The sequence below is a fragment of the Podarcis vaucheri genome (assembly GCF_965113315.1).
Source record: "Podarcis vaucheri genome assembly, chromosome: 7".
In the NCBI taxonomy this organism is placed as follows: domain Eukaryota; kingdom Metazoa; phylum Chordata; class Lepidosauria; order Squamata; family Lacertidae; genus Podarcis; species Podarcis vaucheri.
In genome coordinates, this window is record NC_138765.1 from 43,645,080 (window position 1) to 43,666,454 (window position 21,375).

The 21,375-nt window shown below is 45.1% G+C and overlaps 1 protein-coding gene across 1 annotated transcript; it reads right to left on the bottom strand.

Annotated features, from left to right (window-relative positions):
- Window positions 1-230: 230 nt before the first annotated feature.
- LOC309537490 (galanin receptor type 1-like) lies at window positions 231-20,098 on the bottom strand. Its single transcript, XM_082232378.1, has 3 exons — window positions 18,980-20,098; window positions 8,444-8,509; window positions 231-1,782 (listed from the first exon to the last, which is right to left on the bottom strand). The coding sequence occupies exons 1-3, from the start codon at window positions 19,667-19,669 to the stop codon at window positions 1,465-1,467; spliced, it is 1,074 nt and encodes a 357-aa protein (XP_082088504.1). The 5' UTR covers window positions 19,670-20,098; the 3' UTR covers window positions 231-1,464.
- Window positions 20,099-21,375: the final 1,277 nt, after the last annotated feature.

Below are 21,375 nucleotides of genomic sequence, written 5' to 3' on the forward strand. Positions count from 1 at the left end.
CTCCTCACTGTGGCGGGCGCTGTACTGGCTGTGACGTCACATGGGGGCGGTGCATGCGTTAGTCACGCACCATCCTGACGTCACCTTCCCGCCCGCTGTCAGATCGTGGCTCCGGAGATATATTTGTTTTAAATGTCGCAATGGTTTTGCGGCTCCCAGTTGTTGTTTTTTCTTCGGAAATGGGTCCAAGTGGCTCTTTTTGTCTTAAAGGTTGCAGACCCTTGACTTAGACATATGAATTGGGCCATCTGGGCTATGCCTGGGCAACCTTTTCTGCAGGATACGGAATAAGCACAGAGGATGGCATTGGAAGCAAAATGTATTAGAAGCAGATTTCTGCTTCCTGCAAATCAAAGTGTTTGTTTAACTGGAGATGGAGAAACAAGTTTCTAGTCCTTATGGCTATGAAGTTATACTTAACAGTATTCAGGCAGGGCATGCTGAAACATCAGAACCCAGAAAAGTAGCTGAAATAATTTTCAGTGGTTGAGAGGGAGGCACCAGTGCCCTAACTAGCTCCTTCCTATTAATACCCAAACAAGAATAAATAATACAGATCAGTTTTTTAAATAAATTATGCAAAAAAGAGTGACTATGCCAATGTACATTCTGCATCAAAAGGGCAAAATTATCTTGGGCCAAAAATTCAAAATGTCTTGGTATGTGCAATGCAACATCTCACCATGATATAATCAAGGAAGCTTTTCACAAGTAAGGTGATGGAGATAAAAGTGAGCTTTAGCACTATGGATCCATGGCAACAATTGCCTTCTAGTGTGTCTTCCTTCATCCTCCTACCTTTATTATCCGTCACTGCTAAATAGACTTACTCCACACATGAACATATCTTTCTATAAGACATTACTACACTTCATGAATAGTGAAAGCAGATATGTGCCCTGCTCCACAAAGGACAGCCCTTACTTTGAAGGGTTTTGAGGTCCAAGTCCAGTTTAAAAATAAAGAACCCTAAGAAGGGTATGGATAGACTGGGAGGGTTTGAAGTTACCTGTCAAGAGTGAGCATGCCCACCAGTCACTTGGCCAGTGTCTTCCCCACATTGTACTTCTGTTGAATTTACAGCGATTCTAAATTCATTCCTATACACCAGCATCCTCTTTTGGGGCAGGGTTTAAGTGGCTCCCTTACTGTCAGCTGTAAACCACAGTTAAATATCAGCCTGTAGCAGCTTTAGGTGCCACCCCTCCATAAAACGTTGGAAACATCTCAGAAAGCTGCCACTCTGAAGCCACAATTATGAGCAATGGTGGTGATGAGGAATGGACAGCTCCTGTGAGTACCATTAATGTCACAGAGGGAACATCCAGAATGGGTCTGCTTCCCCCACCCCTTTCCCCCCATCCCTTTTGAGATGAATCTGTGCCTGTGCAAGGAATTTCTGGACACTGCTGCGTTTCTCTTTTGTTTCTTCCTTTGCTGATAGCTCTTCCTTCCCGCCCCCTGTCACACGTTGGTTGTCGAGTGAGAAGTGGAGAAGTTCTCCATGCGGATCCTCACCATCTTCTCCGCAGGGGGCGGCTGAAGGAGGCCCTTGCATGTGAAGACTTGCCGGCAGGCTGTGCGAAAATTCTCCGACAGGAAAGCGTAGATGATGGGGTTGATGCAAGAGTTCCCATAGGCTAAGCAGTGTGCGATGATGCGAAAGGTGAAGGAGATATCGTTCAGGGGGAACTTCCCAAACTCAGCCCACATAGTGATGATGTGGTGCGGGAGCCAGGAGATCAGAAAGACAGCAACCACCAGCAGCACTGTTTGAGCGGTCTAGAAGACAAAAGCAAACAAAGGTTTTCAAATTTTAATAGTGTGTTTTGATAGTTGTATAGCCTGCCCTGGGACCTTAGAGTGAAGGGTGTGTAATTCTAACAACAACATCAACAACACAGAATGTGGTCTGGCTATTATAAATTATTGCTACCAACTAAAACAGATTTGGCTGACTTTGGGGGATGCAAATCAGCCTTCCCCAGATGCTTTTGGCTGCAACTACCGTCAACCTCAGCCAGCATGGCCGGTGGTCGAGGGTGATAGGAGTTGTAGTCCAAAACATCTGGAAGGAATACATGTTTAATTTGAGTGTAGTTGCACAGCAGTGTAGGTTGGATAGTTTTTTTACACTTCTATCATATATATTTTTTATTTCTAGAGCCTGCCTCCCAAAATTCTGTTCCACTCTCCCCATCCTACTTATAACACAGAGAGACAGTAACAGAAATAGCACACGGTAAATTTGCAAGAGGCATTTAACAAACCATTTGTACAAAACAAAGACAACCTCCACTTATAACCAATTACAAAAGAGAATGTTATAAAGAGGCGGTACTGAGAAATGGTCAGAAGATGCTAGAATAATCATCAATCTGGATAGCCTTATCACCATCTGGAACACATTAAATGGAAAATAGCTGCAATTAACTGCTGAACTTAGTCAATGGGGGGGGGGGCTAATCCTCTTAGCTGTTTTGAACAGTCTAAGAACCCATTAATTAGCTTCTTTCCCAATTAGCTTCGTGCCCAAAAGAAAGAAGTGTCTTTGTTTTCCCTCTGGATTCAGTGTGGAGTGGAGGGAAATAGTATTTGCTAATAGCCAGAGGTCTAAGAACACAGCACTGCAGGCACAGAGCTGTGACACCACCACAGGCAAGTCATTCGCTTTGTACATATACCTGCGGGGGCTCATGCATGGGCAGAAGATAAACATCCAGGGCTTGGCTCTAAAACTTTATTTCCCATTAGCAAAACATAGCTGTAAACATGTGATTGAATTAGGCTGGCGGGAGACGACTGCCAAGAAGTTTCTGGCTGGCAAGGGAATTATTGGAGTGCTGGAATGCCGCTGCTTTGGGATTCATACAGCCTGCACGCTTGTTTTCCTACCTTCTCAGCCTGTCTATCTATAAATACCAGATGTCTCCAGTTGTAATCACGTCCTGCCTGCGTGTGGAATGCTGAACTAGATGGGCCTTTGGTCCGATTTTGCAGGGCTGATTTTATTTTATAAAGGCTATCAACGGCTACCAGCCACGGTCAGAGGCAATAGGCATTATGCCTCTGAACGCCTGTTGCTGGGATTCACTCATGGGGAAAGGGCTGTTGTGCACGGGTCCTTCTTACGAGCTCCCTGGTTGGTCACTGCGAGAACAGGGTGCTGGGTTGGAAACACAGGAAGTTGCCATATATATACCAACACAGACCGACTGACCCATCTGGCTCAGTACTGCCTGCACTGACTGGAAGCAACTCTCCTGGATTTTAGATGGGGGGTCTCCTAGCCCTGCCTGGAGAAGTCAGGGGGAAAAAGATGCCTGATGCACTTATGTTCTTAGCCAATGCCGTCATAAATAAAGCCCCACTGAGTTCAGTGAAGCTCACTTGCAGGTAATCAGGCAAAGAATTGCAGTCACTCTGATCCTAACAGATTGGCTATTATTTCATGCTTCCTTTAGGGGTTTGTGGCCCTGGGTGTGTATGTGTTTTTGTGTGATGGTGATGATGGCCTGCACTTCCACTCCACCATTAGCATGCCCTGATTTGGATTTTACAGGATGTGTCAATTACAGGGGATCGAGGTGTAGTCCCTGGGAGGGATGACGGTGGTAAATCAAGGTGGGATGGACTTTGTGGTTAAAAACAAAAAACCTTAGGCATGTTCCTATGGACATTCGCTGGGTGTGATATTTCATCCACTGACCCCTATGGAGTTTTGACAGCCCTGCTCAACATCCTGGAATAGTCTGCATTGCCCTTTTAGCACTGGCTTCTGTCAGGTGCCTGAGTGTAATCTCAATTTGAGTCATCATTCAAACATCACTGCAAAAGTGCAAACCTCACACGGGCTAAAGTGCTGTTGGAAATGCGTCCTAATCATGTTGCTTTGGTTACCTGTGTTTGGCTCAGAGAACACAGCCATTTGGAGCTGCGTAGATGTTCGACAGCACATTTTGGTAATTCTGGAAAATAATTACAAAGCAGCTTGTGGAGTGGAGGCAGGGAAGGTGAAGCACACGTGAAGAAAGGGCACTCTCTGTTAGAGAACCTGCAGCTGCTCATAAGAGCCCAGGAAGAGCCCTGCTGGATTTGGCAAAGACCCATTGAGTCCAACATTTGCTTTCACAGTAAGAGGCAACCAATTGCCTATGGGAAGCCTGCTAGTAAGACCTAAATAAAGCAATCATCTCTCCCATTTGGAAATGTGAAGAACTGAACTTAAGACTGGAAAAAGGAGAAACCGATAAAGATGAATTGCAAAAAAGAAGAAAAAGGAGAAACTGAGAGACTCTGAAATTGACTGATTCACCCATCCCTGTCCACACATGCACAGGTGGCAGCAAGCAGAGAGAGAGAGAGAGAGAGAGAGAGAGAGAGAGAGAGAGAGAGAGAGAGAATAGGAGAAGGCACCCTTTGCTATTGGGCAGGGTTGGCAATGGAAGAGGCGGTGCTCATTCTCTACAAAGAGGAGTGTAAACATACTTACAAAATGTTATGGCGCAATCTGCCACAAAACAGAGACCAAAACTCAAATATCTGTGCTGAATGTGCTCTCTCTCTCTCTCTCTCGCCTTCCCCCCTCCCCACCTCCTCATCTATACCAGAATAATAGGTGGCAAAGTCTGTAATCATATTATGGAATGTAATATCACTAGAGAGCTAATGGACAGAGGAAGGTAGAGCAAGGAAGAATATCTCAGCAGAAGATGCTCCAAATGGAGAAATGATTTTTAGATTCAATCCAAACCAATTAATTCAACTTCTGCTAGTCTTGTAGTAGCCCAAAAATGTAAGAGCTGCAGAGGAAGAACTGCATTGCAAAGACCAACCACTCTTGTTTAAAAGTGCCACCAGCCAGTCTAAAGTATGAGAATCATATGCTGCTCATGGGAATGGGATCACAGTTCACATTCATCATTTTGAGTCACCCATCTAAGAGCGCTGCAAGAAAGTTTGTTGTTCCCACTTGTTGCAGATGGGAAGCAGATGCTAAATAGCTGCCCTCTGGCAAAAGCTGCCTCCAACCTCCCATCAACATTTTGCAGATGGCAATGGGGATACTCTGGGAGAACTTGTGACTCACAAGGATGGATGAATCTGCCAGTTTCCATTTCTCCAAGTTTCTCATTTTCATTTCAGCATAGGTTGCAATTTTTTAAAAGTCCTCACAAAAATGTATCAGCATTTTAGTGTGCATTTCTTCTAACATACACCTTTTTGAAAGCAATTTCCCCTAATATAATGCCTTTGTGTCTGTTATTGCCAGCAATATATGCATTATGTACATGTGCACATTGTAGTCCATGTGTTGGTAACCTCAAGGCTGGATTACTGTAATATGCTGTATGTGGGGCTGCCCTAGGGCCTGGTTTGGAAGCTCCAGCGGGAGCAGAATGCAGCAGCCGGACTACTGATGGGAGCACAACATGGCTAACAACATGGGACATCATTGTTAAAGCATCTGCATTGGCTGCCCATTTGCTACCAAGCCAGGTTCAAAGTCCTTGTATTAATTTGACCCCTAAGGCACCAAGGGCATTTCTCCAGGAGCATTTTGGGAAATTTAAAATGGAGGACTGTAGCTATCTATTGTGGCCCCAAGACCACAGCACCAATGTCAGCGCCCACCATTAGCTGCTAGCCACCACAATGGCTATGTTATGTTCTCCCTCCACTGTTGGGGGCAGTATGCCTTTGAACAGCAGTTGCTGGGAATTGCTATTACAGTATGCTTGTGTTCTGTTTGTTGGCTTCCCATAAACAAAGGGTTCGGCCACTGTGAGAACATGATGCTGACCTATATGGCCTGATCCAGTAGGTGAACTAATGCAGAGTTTCCCAAATTTGGGTCGCCAGCTGTTTTTGGACTACTGTTCCCATCATCCCTGACCACTGGTCCTGATAGCTAGGGATGATGGGTGTTGTAGTTCAAAACCAGCGGGAGACCCAATTTTGGGAAACCCTGGTCTAATGTCTGTAGGCAGCCCTGCACAGTTCCTCTGCCAAAGGAGAGAAGAGTCACTGGCTATTCTGGCTTGAAAGAGGACGCTATATGGGACTATACGGTTTGAGTTATGATCCTGAAAACAGAAGAGCAGCACAGGCAATATGGCTTACATCCAGGATTTATTCTCTCCCCTTTGATACACAAGTTAATCCCCTCATTTTTCCTCCTTGAAAGCTGTTTGAATGTTTAAAGCCAGGCATTGAAAGAACACAGCGTCTGCGACAAATGGAGAATGATGTGTAAGTTCTGTGTATGTGGCAAAGTACAAGACTACTCCATCCTTCTGTTGTATTCAGTGGAGGCCTGCCTACAGGGGTGAATGGGGCATTGCACTGCCATGCTGTCTGACCCATGGGTGTAGTCGGGGGGGCAGGGGACAGCTGCCCCCCCCCCGATCAAGTAAAACAATAGAAATACTTAACTAATTGATCAATCAATCAATCATGTCAGTTCTGCCCCCCTAACAAAGTCCTGCCCCCTCAACAAAAATCCTGGTTACACCCATGGCCTGCCCACAACCTGCTTCCCACTAACTGTTTTCTTACATCCAGGGGGTAGTGCTGCCTGTTAGCTTCCTCCTCCTTAATCTCATTATTTTGAAGTTTTTCATCCCTTCAGAAAGGTCTACAGCACCTGAAGAATTCAACATTTTTTTAAAAAATACATGTTTCCTTCCCTGCTAGAAGAGGAGAAATGTGCAGAGGCTAGAGAAAGAACTGTGTGTGGTGTGGTGTCCTATTTGCCATCCTTTAGACCCCCTAAGAAATTCCAATCAAAGCAAATCTGCTGTAGCCTGGAGCTAGGTGTGTGGGACACAGCTGGGAGCAGCCTGAGCAAGCTCTGTCAACCTTGACGCCTGCCCATAAAAGTAAGCCTAGAGATATAGGTGATGCCAGCATCTTGCAGGAACTCTTCTTATTACAGTGGTACCTCGGGTTACAGACACTTCAGGTTACAGACTCCGCTAACCCAGAAATAGTACCTCAGATTAAGAACTTTGCTTCAGGATGAGAACAGAAATCACGTGGCAGCAGCAGAAGGCCCCATTAGCTAAAGTGGTGCTTCAGGTTAAGAACAGTTTCAGGTTAAGAACAAACCTCCAGAACGAATTAAGTTCTTAACCCGAGGTACCACTGCATGAGTTTTTGGCATTGATCTGGTAATTTCTTTGGGGTCTGAGTGAGAGCCAGGGTGGATGGGTGGAGTCCTGGGTGAGAGCTAGGAGGCTGAGAGGTGTTGCATGGGAAATGGTGTCAGAAAGGCAAGGAACTGATATCAGTATCTATACCGTAGTACAGTGGTACCTCGGGTTAAGAACTTAATTCGTTCCGGAGGTTTGTTCTTAACCTGAAACTGTTCTTAACCTGAAGCACCACTTTAGCTAATGGGGCCTCCCGCTGCCGCTGCACGGCCAGAGCACGATTTCTGTTCTCATCCTGAAGCAAAGTTCTTAACCCGAGGTACTATTTCTGGGTTAGCAGAGTCTGTAACCTGAAGCATATGTAACCCGAGGTACCACTGTACAGTTATGGTATAAAGAAATGGAAAAGATAATCAGACTTTAAAGATAACTTATCACCAAACCACAAGGATATATTTTGCCTATAATTTGGCAGGTTTTTATCTACTCTGGAGAACAGATACTACTATTCCTGCAAATGACAAGACAATAGCCATTTTTTAATTCCCCATCATAGTGAATGAAGCTTCATTTTGTCCAAAGTGGTTTCTGCTGGATAGCTCATTTGGTAGAGCATGAGACTCTTAATCTCATGGTTGTGAGTTCAAATCCCTTGTTGGGCAAAATATTTCTGCATTGCAGCAGGTTGGACGAGATGACCCTCGTGGTCCCTTCCAGGTCTACAATTCTAAGATTCGGACCCCAAGCCAAATTAGGCAGTCTCCAAAATACTTCAGACCAAAGCAAGGTGCTTTCCGACATGCTGAATTAGGATCCCAACCAAATCTTGTGACAGGTGCCCACCCCTGCTCTGCCCCTTTCCCTGCCTCTTCAGGCCACTCATTTGAGGTGGGTGGGAGGTCTGATCCCCCGCTTGTGAACTTAAACGTATTCCAACTTGAGACGTCATTTTGACAGAACAAGATAAATGTCTCTGGAGTTTTAGATTTGTACAGCTTCCAAAGGTCACCTGGGTGAAGAGACAAGCGTCTGCTACAATTTATTAATCACATCAGAATCAGAATCAATCACATACATAATTGGGAAGGAAACAGACCAAAACCACAAGCCGTAGTCACGCATCTAAATAGTGATCTGGCTGACAGCACTGCAAAAGTATATGCTTCTGATGGAGCATGACAGAATAATTTTACAGGGCTCTGTGATCAGTTATACATTAGTGCTGGGGCAGGCAATATTTTGCTTGCTAATGTTCCCTGGTAATTGGATGCTGTTTTCTTTTAATTTACCTTTCTTTTGGATCTCTCTGACTTCTTGGAAATATTCTTCACCTTCTTTTGAAGATGGCGTATAACCTAAGGAAAGAAAGGAAGAAACTTGCTTTATTGCACAATAGATGTTTCTTATTCTACTGCATCAGGGGTGTGAGGTACCCTAGGTCAGGGTGGGGGGCAAGTGCAGCCTTCTGGCCGTTTCTTGTCATCTCCTGGGACTCTCACCAGATCACCTCGCACCAACCCTGTGCTCTCCTCAGGTGACTTTGCCTGGCCAGAATATGGTGGTATTAATTTACTCATACCACGAAACAGCTAAAAAATAGTTTTGAAAACAGTACCGAAAAACCAGCTAAAGATAGGTTGAAAATAGAGCCCTTTTCACCTAGCTAGAAAAGTTAGGTGAAACAAAAATGTTTTCAATTGTTTCCATAAGGACAAAAAAAGAGAGTGCCTGTCATATCTCCACAGGTTTGTTGTTCCACAAAACAGGGGTAGCTACACTGAAAGCCAGTCTTGGAAAGGGATTGGTCCACCTGGAGCAACCCAGAGCTGTCAAAAGTGTGTTTTGTAGAGGGTGGAGGGAAGATATTAAACATGTGGTCAAGGGAGGGGGAGGGGGAAGGAGATCATGCAAGCAAAGACTCTCTGCCAACACCATCTCCTTCCCCCGCCCTCCTTTTTGTCCAACTGTATGAAATATCTCTATAAAAGGCTCCTCATGGCTATGAAAGGCCCCTGATTTGGTTCAGGGCTCAGGTTGGATCAGGCATGGAAAGATCCAGTCCAAATTGGGACCCAATCAGAATTGCCAAATTGGGTCTTGAACCAAATTGGGCCTCCAATCCAGCTAACAGTACCCTTTCCCAGAGCACACCATTCTGTCCCACCTCCATTTTTACACATGTAATCCAACATTTCCCAGCAGTCACCTGTGCCCACCGTCCTTCCTACCTTAGTCTCCCTCCCATTGCCAGCCAAAAATAAATTTTGTACTTCTATGAAGCTCGAGGTCTCCACAAGATTGCTGCTATCTCCCTCTTCAGCATGAATGAAGCTGCTTTTGCTACAGAAGGGTGAAGGTCAAAAAGTGAGGGTCAAACTCAGTGTGGCCTGGGTCACATGGTTGGCCGCTGCATAGCTGATTTTCAGAACCAAACCGGTGGCCTTGCGGAAGGGCCAGACGATGGAGTGTGCAGGAAGCACAGGGTTCAACCCTTTGCTCCCAGCCATGGCCACTGCCAGAATCAGATCTGTCCCTCTCCCACATTGATTCGTTTATCTAGGCTTATATGCAATTTGTACATAATCAATTTAGTTTGTTTTTAAATGTTGAGTAGAAATGATTCACATGATGTATTGCCTCTGTTGCTATAGCCCCTGAAGACAGCTTTTAAACAATAATTGGCTGAAATACGTTGGGCTGTTTGGAAAACAAAACCCATGTTTTCAGCATCTTAAGACACATTGTTTTCTGCTTTGGGGTTCATTTTGGAAGCTCTCTGCTATTTGCGTTTCTCATGGCATTGATGCAATCCCAGGGTGGGCAGTTGGATCTGGTTGGTGGGTCAGGTTATTGCATCCCCCAGCACTCCCCACCCTATAAGCCAAATTTAACAGGTGGCCATGGTAGTAGTCCAGTCTGGGAGTGACAAGTGCATGGATAACTGAAGTGAGATCTGACCTTGTTATTAGCAATGGGGAAAAGTGGTCTTTTGAGTTGAGTTTACTAGGGGAGTGTGATGGACTAAAATTGTGACTGATATATTTCGGTGGCAACCATTCAACTCAACAATTGGACTCAGCCATTTGACTCCATTTGAGGGTGACTGTGTTTTGTTTCATATATTGTGTCAGATAGTGTTTATTTGGCAGATTCTGCTTTGAATGTGTTCTGGATTGAATTTCTCCCCCTTCTCTATCCATGGCTACTAGCTGGGATGGCTATATGCTACCTTCACGTTTGGAAGCAATATTCCTTTGTGGATGAGACTAGGCATAATGCTCATTGCGTGAATGTAAATAACATGCATTCTTATTGTTATGAAAACAGCAGCCTTTCTGAAGCAGCTCTCTGGATTTCAGTTGAATCTTCCACTGACGCTAATGTGGAATGCACAAAAATGCTTTGGAAAGGTGATTGATCATTGTCTGACCATAGCAAGGAGAGAAAGTATTCACATTGCCTTCCCAGTGGCGCTGAGGTTGTTCAGGCTCCCCCGGAGCAGCTGTTTACATAACAAAATCCACATGACTTAATTGCATTCATGTAATTAACATGAGATTCCAGTCTGGCCCTGATTTGGCAGTTGCCAGGGAACAACGAGAGGATAAGCCCATTGCCCCAATGTTCTCCTTGCAGGCTTTGCCCAGGTATCAGGCAAAGCCCCTGTGGGGAAGAGGATGCTGGACCAGTTAAGTCTCTCGTCTGATCCAGCTTCTTGGGTTCTTACATGTCAGGTGCAGGTATATAAATGGAACAAACTGAGTATGCAGATGGGTAAAGCATGTCTTGTAAAAACAGGAATGGTTCTGTCTCCTTGGATATTCAAATAATGTTGTGTACTGGCTTCTATTTATGTCTTTATATTAGAGAGCTTCTGCTTCTCATCTATGATCTCTAAGAGGCACAGCCAGTCTCAGCAGGTGTGTGTTGCTAAGTACAGTGGTGGGCAGGCACCCAGCCTGCGTCGCCTACTTAGCTTTATACGGGATCTCTGACAGCCACCAACTGGAACCAAGTGCAGAGGTAACCAATATGGGGCCCTCCAGATGTTGTTGGACTCTGCCTTCTATCAATCCAAGCCAGCAGGACCATTGGTCAGGGATGATGAGAGCTGGAATCAAAGTCCAGCAACATGCATCTGGGGGGCACCACATGGACTTCCCCTCCACACTGGCTCAGTGCAGCTGAGCAGTTGAAGAAGGACAAAGATACTTCTGAGCATTATGCTCAGCCCAGGGATTCATTCTTGTGATCTACTTACTGCAGGTTTCAAAAAGATCTAGCAGTAGATCCCAGCCTGTTTTTTGCCTACCCAAGGCTTAGTAGATCATTACACAGGAAGGTGCCTGTCAGTGAGTCACACCACTGGCCCATCTAGCTCAGTATTGTCTATACCAGGTATGGGGAAGCTCATTCCCAAGGGCCAAATGTGGCCTAACAAGCCTCTCTATCTGGTCCTCCAAACCCTCCGGAGGATACCCCCTACCCCTACCCCTCACCTTCCCAGGCTGCCCCCTTCGCTGATTCTGCTTTGCACCTTGGGGGTTCTTGCCTGGCAGGAATGTGTCCTTGAACTCTGATGAGACCTTTTGCTTCCCTGGATAGAGGATGATATGGTTTTTTTGTGATATAGTGGTATATAAATATATCTGTAAATAATAAATAGATAAACAGGGGAACGTGCAGAAACTAAGCTACTGTGCAAAGGTGGCATTTGCATTCATTGCTCTGCCCACTTTTGTTTCTGGCCCTGCCCACCACTGGCATTTGGCCCTCGGAAGGTTGCCCAGAAGGAAATGTGGCCCTTGGGCTGAAAAGGTTCCCTCACCTTTGTCTGCACGGACTGGCAGCAGCTCTCTGGAGTTTCAGGCAGAGGACATTTCCAGCCTTACCTGGAAATATCAGGGACTGAACCTGAGACCTTCTTCATGCAAACCAAGCAGATGCCGTCCCCTGAGCTATGGCCCTTCCCCTCGACAGAGACTTTTTCTTTTTACATAGCTGCTTGTAAACAAATGTCTATTATTTACTTTCAGGTAAATAATCTCTGCATAAAGGTTCTGCAGAGATTATTTAACTCCATTATTTAACTCCATTTCAGGATCAAGATAAGGTACGTTAGACTCACTGGAGATTTTATTTTTATTCTTTTAAAGAATGACATTAAGGGGGGGGGGAATTCATGCAGTGCACCAACAAAATTTAGATTAACCTTTTGAAAACGCAGTTACAGCAAGCACTGTAACCAAGCAATGAATGTGCTTAACCATTAATGCTAGGAGACTTTACGTACTTAAGCCAATTAATTAAAAGAAAATCCATCATGTATACCTCTTGCTGGCATACTCACACAAAGCAATGAGGCAGAAGGCAATCAAACTACTCCCAAGCAGCCACACTACAGAATTTTTTGCTTGGAAGGAAGCATACATTCATTGGCTCCAGTCACCTGCCTGTCCCAAAGTAAGACTGATCACCTTTCCTTCGATTGATCCACATCTTCCCTGCAGTGTTGGCACCTGAGGTGGGTTTACAGTGGAACAATATGCTCCTGCACATTAGTTTGCTGTATTACCCTCATAACAACCTGGGAGGTAGCTTAGGCCACTCCCAGTGACTTGTCCAAGGCTTCCTAACTGAATGGGGATTTGAACATGGGTCTCCAAAGTCCTGATCTAACAACTACACCAGCCTAACTCTTAGAATCATAGAATCATAGAGTTGGAAGAGACTACAAGGGCCATCGAGTCCAATCCTCTGCCAAGCAGGAAACACCATCAGAGAACTCCTGAGATATGGTTGTCAAGCCTCTGCTTAAAGACCTCCAAAGTAGGAGACTCCACCACACTCCTTGGCAGCAAATTCCACTGTCGAACAACTCTTACTGTCAGGAAGTTCTTCCCAATGTTTAGGTGGAATCTTCTTTCTTGTAGTTTGGATCCATTGCTCCGTGTCCGCTTCTCTGGAGCAGCAGAAAACAACCTTTCTCCCTCCTCTATGTGACATCCTTTTATATATTTGAACATGGCTATCATATCACCCCTTAACCTCCTCTTCTCCAGGCTAAACATGCCCAGCTCCCTTAGCCGTTCCTCATAAGGCATCGTTTCCAGGCCTCTGACCATTTTGGCTTGTCACAGTTTTTCCGCTCGTGCTCTTCGCTTTGCTGAACGTTGCTGCTTATCATTTTGCTCATCTTTGCACCTGGCCCAGCACCAAGAGTCAGCATAACTGGGTATCTGCGGAGAGTCCACACAACGACAAGTCGCCCTCCCCTTGGACTTGTTGCAGTGAGGAGGTGGAGCCACTCAGGAAAGTGGAAGTGACTCGCCAGGGGGAGCATAGCTGCTGTTCCAGCTTCCCAGCAGATGGGTCACTGCTACTAACTGAAAGCAAGGTGAACCAATGGTCTGATTCGCTATAAGGCAGCTTCCTAGGTTTCTATAGGTTGCCTTCAATGAACAGGCTTCCTACCCTTGAAATAGACCAGGGGTCAGCAAACTTTTTCAGCAGGGGACTGGTCCACTGTCCCTCAGACCTTGTGGGGGGCTGGACTATATTTTTTTTGGGGGGGATGAACAAATGCCTATGCCCCACAAATAACACAGAGATGCATTTTAAACACATTCTACTCATGTAAAAACACACTGATTCCTGGACTGTCTGCAGGCCAGATTTGGAAGGCGATTGGGCTGGATCTGGCCCCCGGGCCTTAGTTTGCCCACCCATGAAATAGAGGATGACTTCAAACAGAGGACTGTCTTCTGTAAAGCAGGACACACAACCACCTGAGAAAAGGCAGGCAGGTGTTGAACTAGTCTCATGACTGAGCACGTATGTAGAATAGGACCTGTCGTGGTTCATGAATAGGGGTGGGGTTCATAAAGCCAAGTAGGCATGTGGGTACATTTTGGATTTGACTCAAGCCTAATGCTTCATAAGATCTGCACAGGTGTGCATTAAAGGGGAAAGAAAGCCAACTCTTATTGTCTTCAGTTCAATTAGTTTGCTGCATTAGCATCACCCGGGCTGGGAACATGGATTATTCAAGGTAGCCCCAGCTTCCGTGGGAGACAAATCTGACTCAATACCTGTCATGAAAAGGACATTTTATTGGGGATCAAGTCCATTAGACCTGACCTTCTGTATTTTGTGATAGTGGCACTCCCTGAGTCCCACAGGAAGGGAAAGGAGGAAGTTCCCAAGATCTTAGTTGGAGGGGAAGAAAAGAAATGAGGAGAGGAGGCGAGATAAGTTTAGGGCTGTACTCTTGTGGAAAGGGAGCTATTCTTACTCCATTCCTGTCTCTCTCACCCAGAAGGCTTCCACCTTCCTCTGCCCTTAATATACATGTCTCCAGCCACACCTGTCTCAGAGAACATAGTGGCCTAGAAGGGAATGCAAGGGCTGCTTTCCCTTCTGGACATTGTCAGAGAGGACCAGGGCCAGAGACAATAAATATATTTTACCTTCGTACATATTATATTCCCTGTGGTCTTTCCAAAACTTATTTATAAACTATGTAGCGATTTGTGTAACCAGGTCTTGTCCCAAAAAAATTACACAAGGATGATCATAGCTATTCCTCTCCTTGGAAAGGTTTTCTTTGCCCAGACACACTATGTGCTAATGTAATCCACTTGCTTGATAGAATTAGATGCGAGCAATTTCACCGCTCCAACTATTACCTGCAGAAGAAAATGATATTCTGCAAAGGATCTCTGTCTGAATTTTGCTCAGAAAGAAAACACATTAAAAAGTAGGACTTCAAAGTTTAATCAATTCAGAAACTTTGAATCAGCTGAAATGGTGTTCCTAAATTATCATGCAAGATGGTAGGTACACACACACACACACACACACACACACACACACTTTGTACAAGGTAATCAAAACATCATGTATCATAAGATACAGTCTTCTGATGACACACTTGTACATCACCTAAAAATAAAGGGAGCACACTTCTTGCTTCAGAACTACTATCTTATTCATATGCAAATGGAATGAAAACTCATATGATGACTCAATTAAAATGTTTGTAACTGGTTCACGAGGACTTTTTTAAACAAAAACAAAAACCCACAACACCACATACTGATGTGGTAATGTGAAGAACTGTACTTAAGATTGGGGGGAGGGAGAGAAATTGAAAGATATTGAAATATTCACACATCCTAACTGGGACAAATGGTCTATGGGTGGTAATTGAGAAGCCTTGGAGAGAATATGTGGCACAGGGGTTTTGGGAAGAGATAAATACACTTTGAGTGTCTCTCACACTCTCTCTTAAAAATGCTTTAAATACACAGACCTTCCACTACAAACAGTCGCAAACAAACAACATTTATTTCATCATAAAACAACACAGGCTTTCCTTCAATTATTGTTAAAGGTGGCTCCCAGACATTGGAACTCCCTGCCCCTTGAAGTACACCTGGACCCAGCTATTTCATAGGAAAAGAAAAGGGAAAGGTGTATTTTCTTTTGCCCAGGTCTTGGGAAGGTGAAATGATGGTTTATTTTCTGCATATGATTTTATTGGTGGGCATTTGTTTTAATGGTTTACTGCCTGTTGTGTTTTCTTGTTTTGTAACTCATTCTGTTACCTTTGGTGAAGGCTGGGTAATAAATATGCTAAAATAAAATAAATAATGTTGGAAGTGGCATCCTCTTGTGAGGTGCAAGAACAGTAGGCAGAAGTTTGTGTGTGACTTTTTGCTAATGCTAGCAGCTGGTCCGTATAGTTAAAGCTATGGTTTTCCCAGTAGTGATGTACGGAAGTGAAAGCTGGACCATAAAGAAGGCTGATCGCCAAAGAATTGATGCTTTTGAATTATGGTGCTGGAGGAGACTCTTGAGAGTCCCATGGACTGCAAGAAGATCAAACCTATCCATTCTTAAGGAAATCAGCCCTGAGTGCTCACTGGAAGGACAGATCCTGAAGCTGAGGCTCCAGTACTTTGGCCACCTCATGAGAAGAGAAGACTCCCTGGAAAAGACCCTGATGTTGGGAAAGATGGAGGGCACAAGGAGAAGGGGATGACAGAGGACGAGATGGTTGGATAGTGTTCTCGAAGCTACCAGCATGAGTTTGACTAAACTGCGGGAGGCAGTGGAAGACAGAATTGCCTGGCATGCTCTGGTCCATGGGGTCACGAAGAGGCGGACACAACTAAACGACTAAACAACAACAACAAAGCAGCTGGAGAGAAAAATAGTACATCTTGCTCTGGGCGGGACCCAAAATGAGTTTGGGGCTTTCCTGGAAACTGAATGCAGAAGGAAGACCTGTGGGAGTAATAATGCCATGAGTCCCTCCATCTTATACTCTGGCTGTATACATGGGTTAAAAAAACCCATATATCCTAAAGACACCACAGTTTCTGCTGATCTTTTTCAAAAGAAACCAAACCCACACAGGGAATTCTGAAATGAGTGCAGAAATTGCCTCTATTCACAAGTTTGCAAGTCCTCAGGACTGGATTAACTTCATTCAAGCGCAAGGGGGCAATTGCTGGCATCCTATGCCCTTTTAAAATGTGCTGGGGGGGCTATTAGGTTTTGGTTTTGGTTTTTACTATGTATTTTGTGGTTTTATATCTTGATTTTATTCTGTGAATCGCCCTGAGACCCCCGGGTATAGGGCAGTATATAAATTTTTAACAACAACTACAACATCAAAACTGTGCATTTCTGTCGCTAAACCCACCTACCTGAGTGTAAGCCCCATTAGGACTTCCTTATGAGTAGGCCTGGGGTGGTATTCAGTCTAATTCTACTGAAAGTAGTAGGCCATTCAAGTTAATAGGCACACTAACTTAGGTTCCGTCATTTCAGTCAGTCTGCTCTGAGAAGGAGTTATTTGATTGTTTCCTGCTTGGCAGGGGGTTGGACTCGATGGCCCTTGTGGTCTCTTCCAACTCTATGATTCTATGATTCTATGATTAGGATTTTCTACATTGCAGGCATGTTGTGCTGTCCAAAGCATCCTGAGATTGGGACTTAAACATTTGAGTAAACAAACTGGACTAAGGCTGCTGTCCTAAACTGACTTACATAGGAGTGACCCCTTTAAATTCAATGGCACTTAACTTCTGCAGGATCCTGTCCTACTAAGACTACCTTTCTGCACTTCACCCCCAGTATCTCAAGGATCTCTTTAGCCCCTCAAAGCAATGAAGCAGGTCCGTTTGTTCTGTTGTACATAGGATTTCAGGGATGTTGTGTTGTCCAAATCACATCCAAGGATGGGAGTTACTTTTGAGTAAACATACTACAACAACTACCACAACAACTGCAATTCCAAATCCGGGAGTAAGCACACATGACAAGCCACAATCCGATCTGTTATTTTGTTGTTTTTTCCCCAATGGCAGGTGTTTATGTAGATAATGCTAATAATACTGCCCTGTTTCCTTTTCAAATTGGCTGTACAGGCAACGTGCATCATGAGACAATTGTCTAGCATGCAATTAAACTAGTCATAATAATCGTGGAAGAATAGGAATATGAATAAGAAAAATAAGAATACGAGTAAGAAAAATAAATCCCCTCTGAAGAGCTACAGGGTGGGGCAAACTATTTGCCTGAATCCTAACTATGTCTACTTGAAAGTAAGCCCCTTGGAGATCAGTGGGGTTTACTCTCAGGAAACCCTTTGGACATTTGGTCCCCCCGACTTAGGGAATAACCTCTGTCTAAGTAATGCACATGGCACATGCAGTCTTACAGCACCAATCTTCATCATGTCCATTCAGAGAGAAATCCCACTGAATGAATGGGGAAATGAGAGAGCATGAAAAGGGAGAAAGACCTTCTTTTGATAGATGCACATCAGAAGGAAATGGACAACAATTCGCACCCCTAACTGCAGCTCTGTTCCCCCACCCCCAGCAATCCAAGGCTTCATCAGCCATAGAGATCCACTAGAATAGCACCAGTAGCTAGACTGGTGTAGCCCAGGAGTAGCACCAGTTAAGGGTTACCTACCAATATTAGAGTTAAGGTGTAGGTCCCAGTTCCTGAGCATGGCCAAATCTCTATGGGGAGATCTTTGCACACGACATGGGGAGAATGAACATAGACATGCAGCAAAATTTTGGGGAGGGATTTGGTGGCAAGGGGTCACCTTTGGGGGCCACACTGAAGGCATCTGAGGCTAGGGATTGGCCCTCAGGCCATGGGTGGTCCACATGTGCAGTAAGAACCACCTTTCTCCTTAGACCACCACCCGTAACTTAGCATTTGCTGCAAGAACCCCAGAAAGTGTCCACCCGTGAACACAATCCATTTGATGCTCATCACTGTCCTAGGGGACTTGGAAAGGGAGAAGAAAAAGGGAAATCTTAGTGCCTGTATTTGGCTGAAGCAAAAATGAATGTAGAAAATAACGGGAGCCAAGGCAGTCTACAAGAGAGAACAAAGCAGAAAAAGAGCAAGAGCAGGAAGAAGAACATTTCTGGAAAGAAAGCAGTGAGGTGTTCTGCCAGACATCCAAGGGAGGAGAGACCTGCCCATAGCTGACAGAGAGAAAGTATGAAGATGACCATGAGAAAAAGTCCGAAAATGGAGACAATGCCCCCCCACTCCTTAATCTCAGATTTTCAAGAGATCTAGAGACATAGCTAACTTCAAACACGCTGGGATTGCCAGTGGCGCAGTTTACGTGGTCTTAGACCTAATGATCTTACGCAGGCTGTCAAAAGAAGTTCTGGGATCAAGTAGTTGTGGTTTAAACTAAGCCACAGAGAAGAAGTCTGTGGCAGCATTCCGAAACCTGTTGCCAACCACCCATCTCCACCCCCTCTTGCCCCGACACCCACCTTGGCATAGCAGCAGGTGATGAGCACCAGAGGTAGCAGGTAACCCACCACCAGAATGGTAACCTTGTAGACCTGCTTGGCCGCCGGGTTGTCTGCCCAATGCTCCCAGCAGAAGGAGCTGTTGGGTGCCTGCCGGTGGCCTCTCATGAGGGCCTGGTGCTGAGCCACCGGGATGGCGATGAGCAGAGACAGGAGCCAGATGACCCCCACGCCCAGGGTGGCGTTGCGCTTGCTGCGGATGCAGAGCGAGCGCTTGGCGTGCACCACGGCGATGTACCTGTCCACCGACATGGCCACCAAGGTGAAGATGCTGACCAGCATGGTGGTCATGACCAGGTAGTGGACCCACTTGCAGAAGAAGGCACCAAAGACCCACTCGGGCAGGGAGTAGATGGTGGCCTGGAAGGGGACGCAGAAGACGAGGAAAGAGCAGTCTGCAATGCTCAGGTTGAGGATGAAGATGTTGGTGGCACTCCGTGATGGGCGCCCACCTGGCCGGAGATGGCCAAGCACCACCAGGACCAGCATGTTCCCCACCATGCCCAGGAGGAAGATCACCCCAAACAACACAGGCACAATCACCGTCTCCGGGCCACTTCCAGATACGCTTGGCCAGGAAAGGGAGGCGTTGGCCTGTTCGAACCCAAAGTCATGGCTGCAAACGGTAGCATTGCTCACAGCTTCTTCCATGGAGCCAGGTCACTTGATGGGATGCCCCCCCACACCCTTTTAGGGGAGAGAACTACCTTTCCTTGGACCCTCCAGGAAAAAGAGGGTGTCTGTGTGTTTTGTCTGGAGGTTTGGGAGTTCTTGGGCCCTGGGGCAAAGGCTTCTCCTCCAGGATGGAGACTTGTTGGATCCCGAATGCTCTCTCTTCAGATACCTTCTCCAGTGTGGTGGTGGTCAACGTCAGTGATGCCCCACGAAAGGGTGTGCTGGACGAGAATCTTCTGGGTTTGGTCTTTGCTTGTCACTGGAAGCCAAAGGTCAGCAGCAGGAGGAGACAGCGTGCGAGAGAGAAAGAGCTAAAGAGACCTCTGCGCTTGAGAGGCTGTTGCCTTAAGCCTCTTCCAAAGATCTGCGGCTGAAGTGTTGTGAGCCTAGGCTGAGAGTGGCAGACGGAGCCCTTTCCAGCTCCTCCTCCCTTTGCTTTGTAGTCAGAGGGAGGGGAGAGGGCTGACAGCTAAGCAGATGAAATGCTGGTATAGTGGGTGTTTCTACCAGGGTAATCAAAAGTATTGCCTTTTCCCCAATTTCCCAAAATCTACAGTGCAAATTAAAAACATGTTCTAGGGGTGGGGCAGAAATTCAATTTAAAGGTGAAGCTTTTTGCATTTTCCAGAGCAATACGCAAACCTAAACACAGCTGTTCTTTGAAATTTGCATTTCTCTGAATGTTGCAATGCAGTTCTCTAGCCATGTATATAAAAATGCATATACTAGGGCTAAGTGTGCATAAAAATGCATATATCAGCATGCAAATGTGAATCATCTTAGGGAAATTGCTTTGCAAATGTGTGCATATGTGGCAAATTTGCATTGGAAAATGTGTATATTGGGAGAAATTTGCACTAAAATGCTGGTGAATTTTCATGAGGACTTTTAAAATTAGTTCATGCAAACTGATGTGGAATGGTGGAGAACTAAATGTATTCTTAGAAAAGTGAGAAACTGAGAGAAATCAGAATTGACAGATATTTCAGTCCCTCTGCTGGCTCACTAGGCATTCAACTTTCTGTGCAGTGTTAAAGAACATGTACACAAAGGAGGTCTGTATCTTTGTGTGTGTCAATATTCTCTACAAGAAATGCAGGCTGCCCAGGGACCTGAAGAAATCCAGAGCAGGGAATCTTTTGAAATCTGAGGGCCACCTTCTCCAATAGAAACCTTCTGGTATCCTACCTGCCTGGCCCCTCAGGTCTAAACCACGCCTTCTCCCTAGATCATGCCCTTCCCTGGACCTGCTGCACACCCAATGAAGCTCATAGAAACATAGAATTGTAGAGTTGGTCGGGCTCCAAAGGGTCATCTAGTCCAACCCACTGCAAAACAAGGAATCACAAGTAAATAATTTTATGTCATAACATTTATACACCATTTGATTGTAAAAAGAGAGAAAAGAAAAGCCCTTAAAGCAGTTTACAATAAGATAAAACTATAAAGTCAAGACAGATTTACAGCAGTATTTTATTTTTTTAGATTAAAATATACTTTTTATTTGACTAACTTTTGTTAACAAGTATGTAAGCTTTCCTGCTACACAGAACTCTTCAGTAAGGAAGAGGGAAGGAGGTTTCACAGTCATGGAGAGAGAGCAAGGTAACTCATTAACATTAATTCAAATACATTATTATTTAGCCATTCCCATTCCAGTCCACTCTGTAATGGCCAGTAAT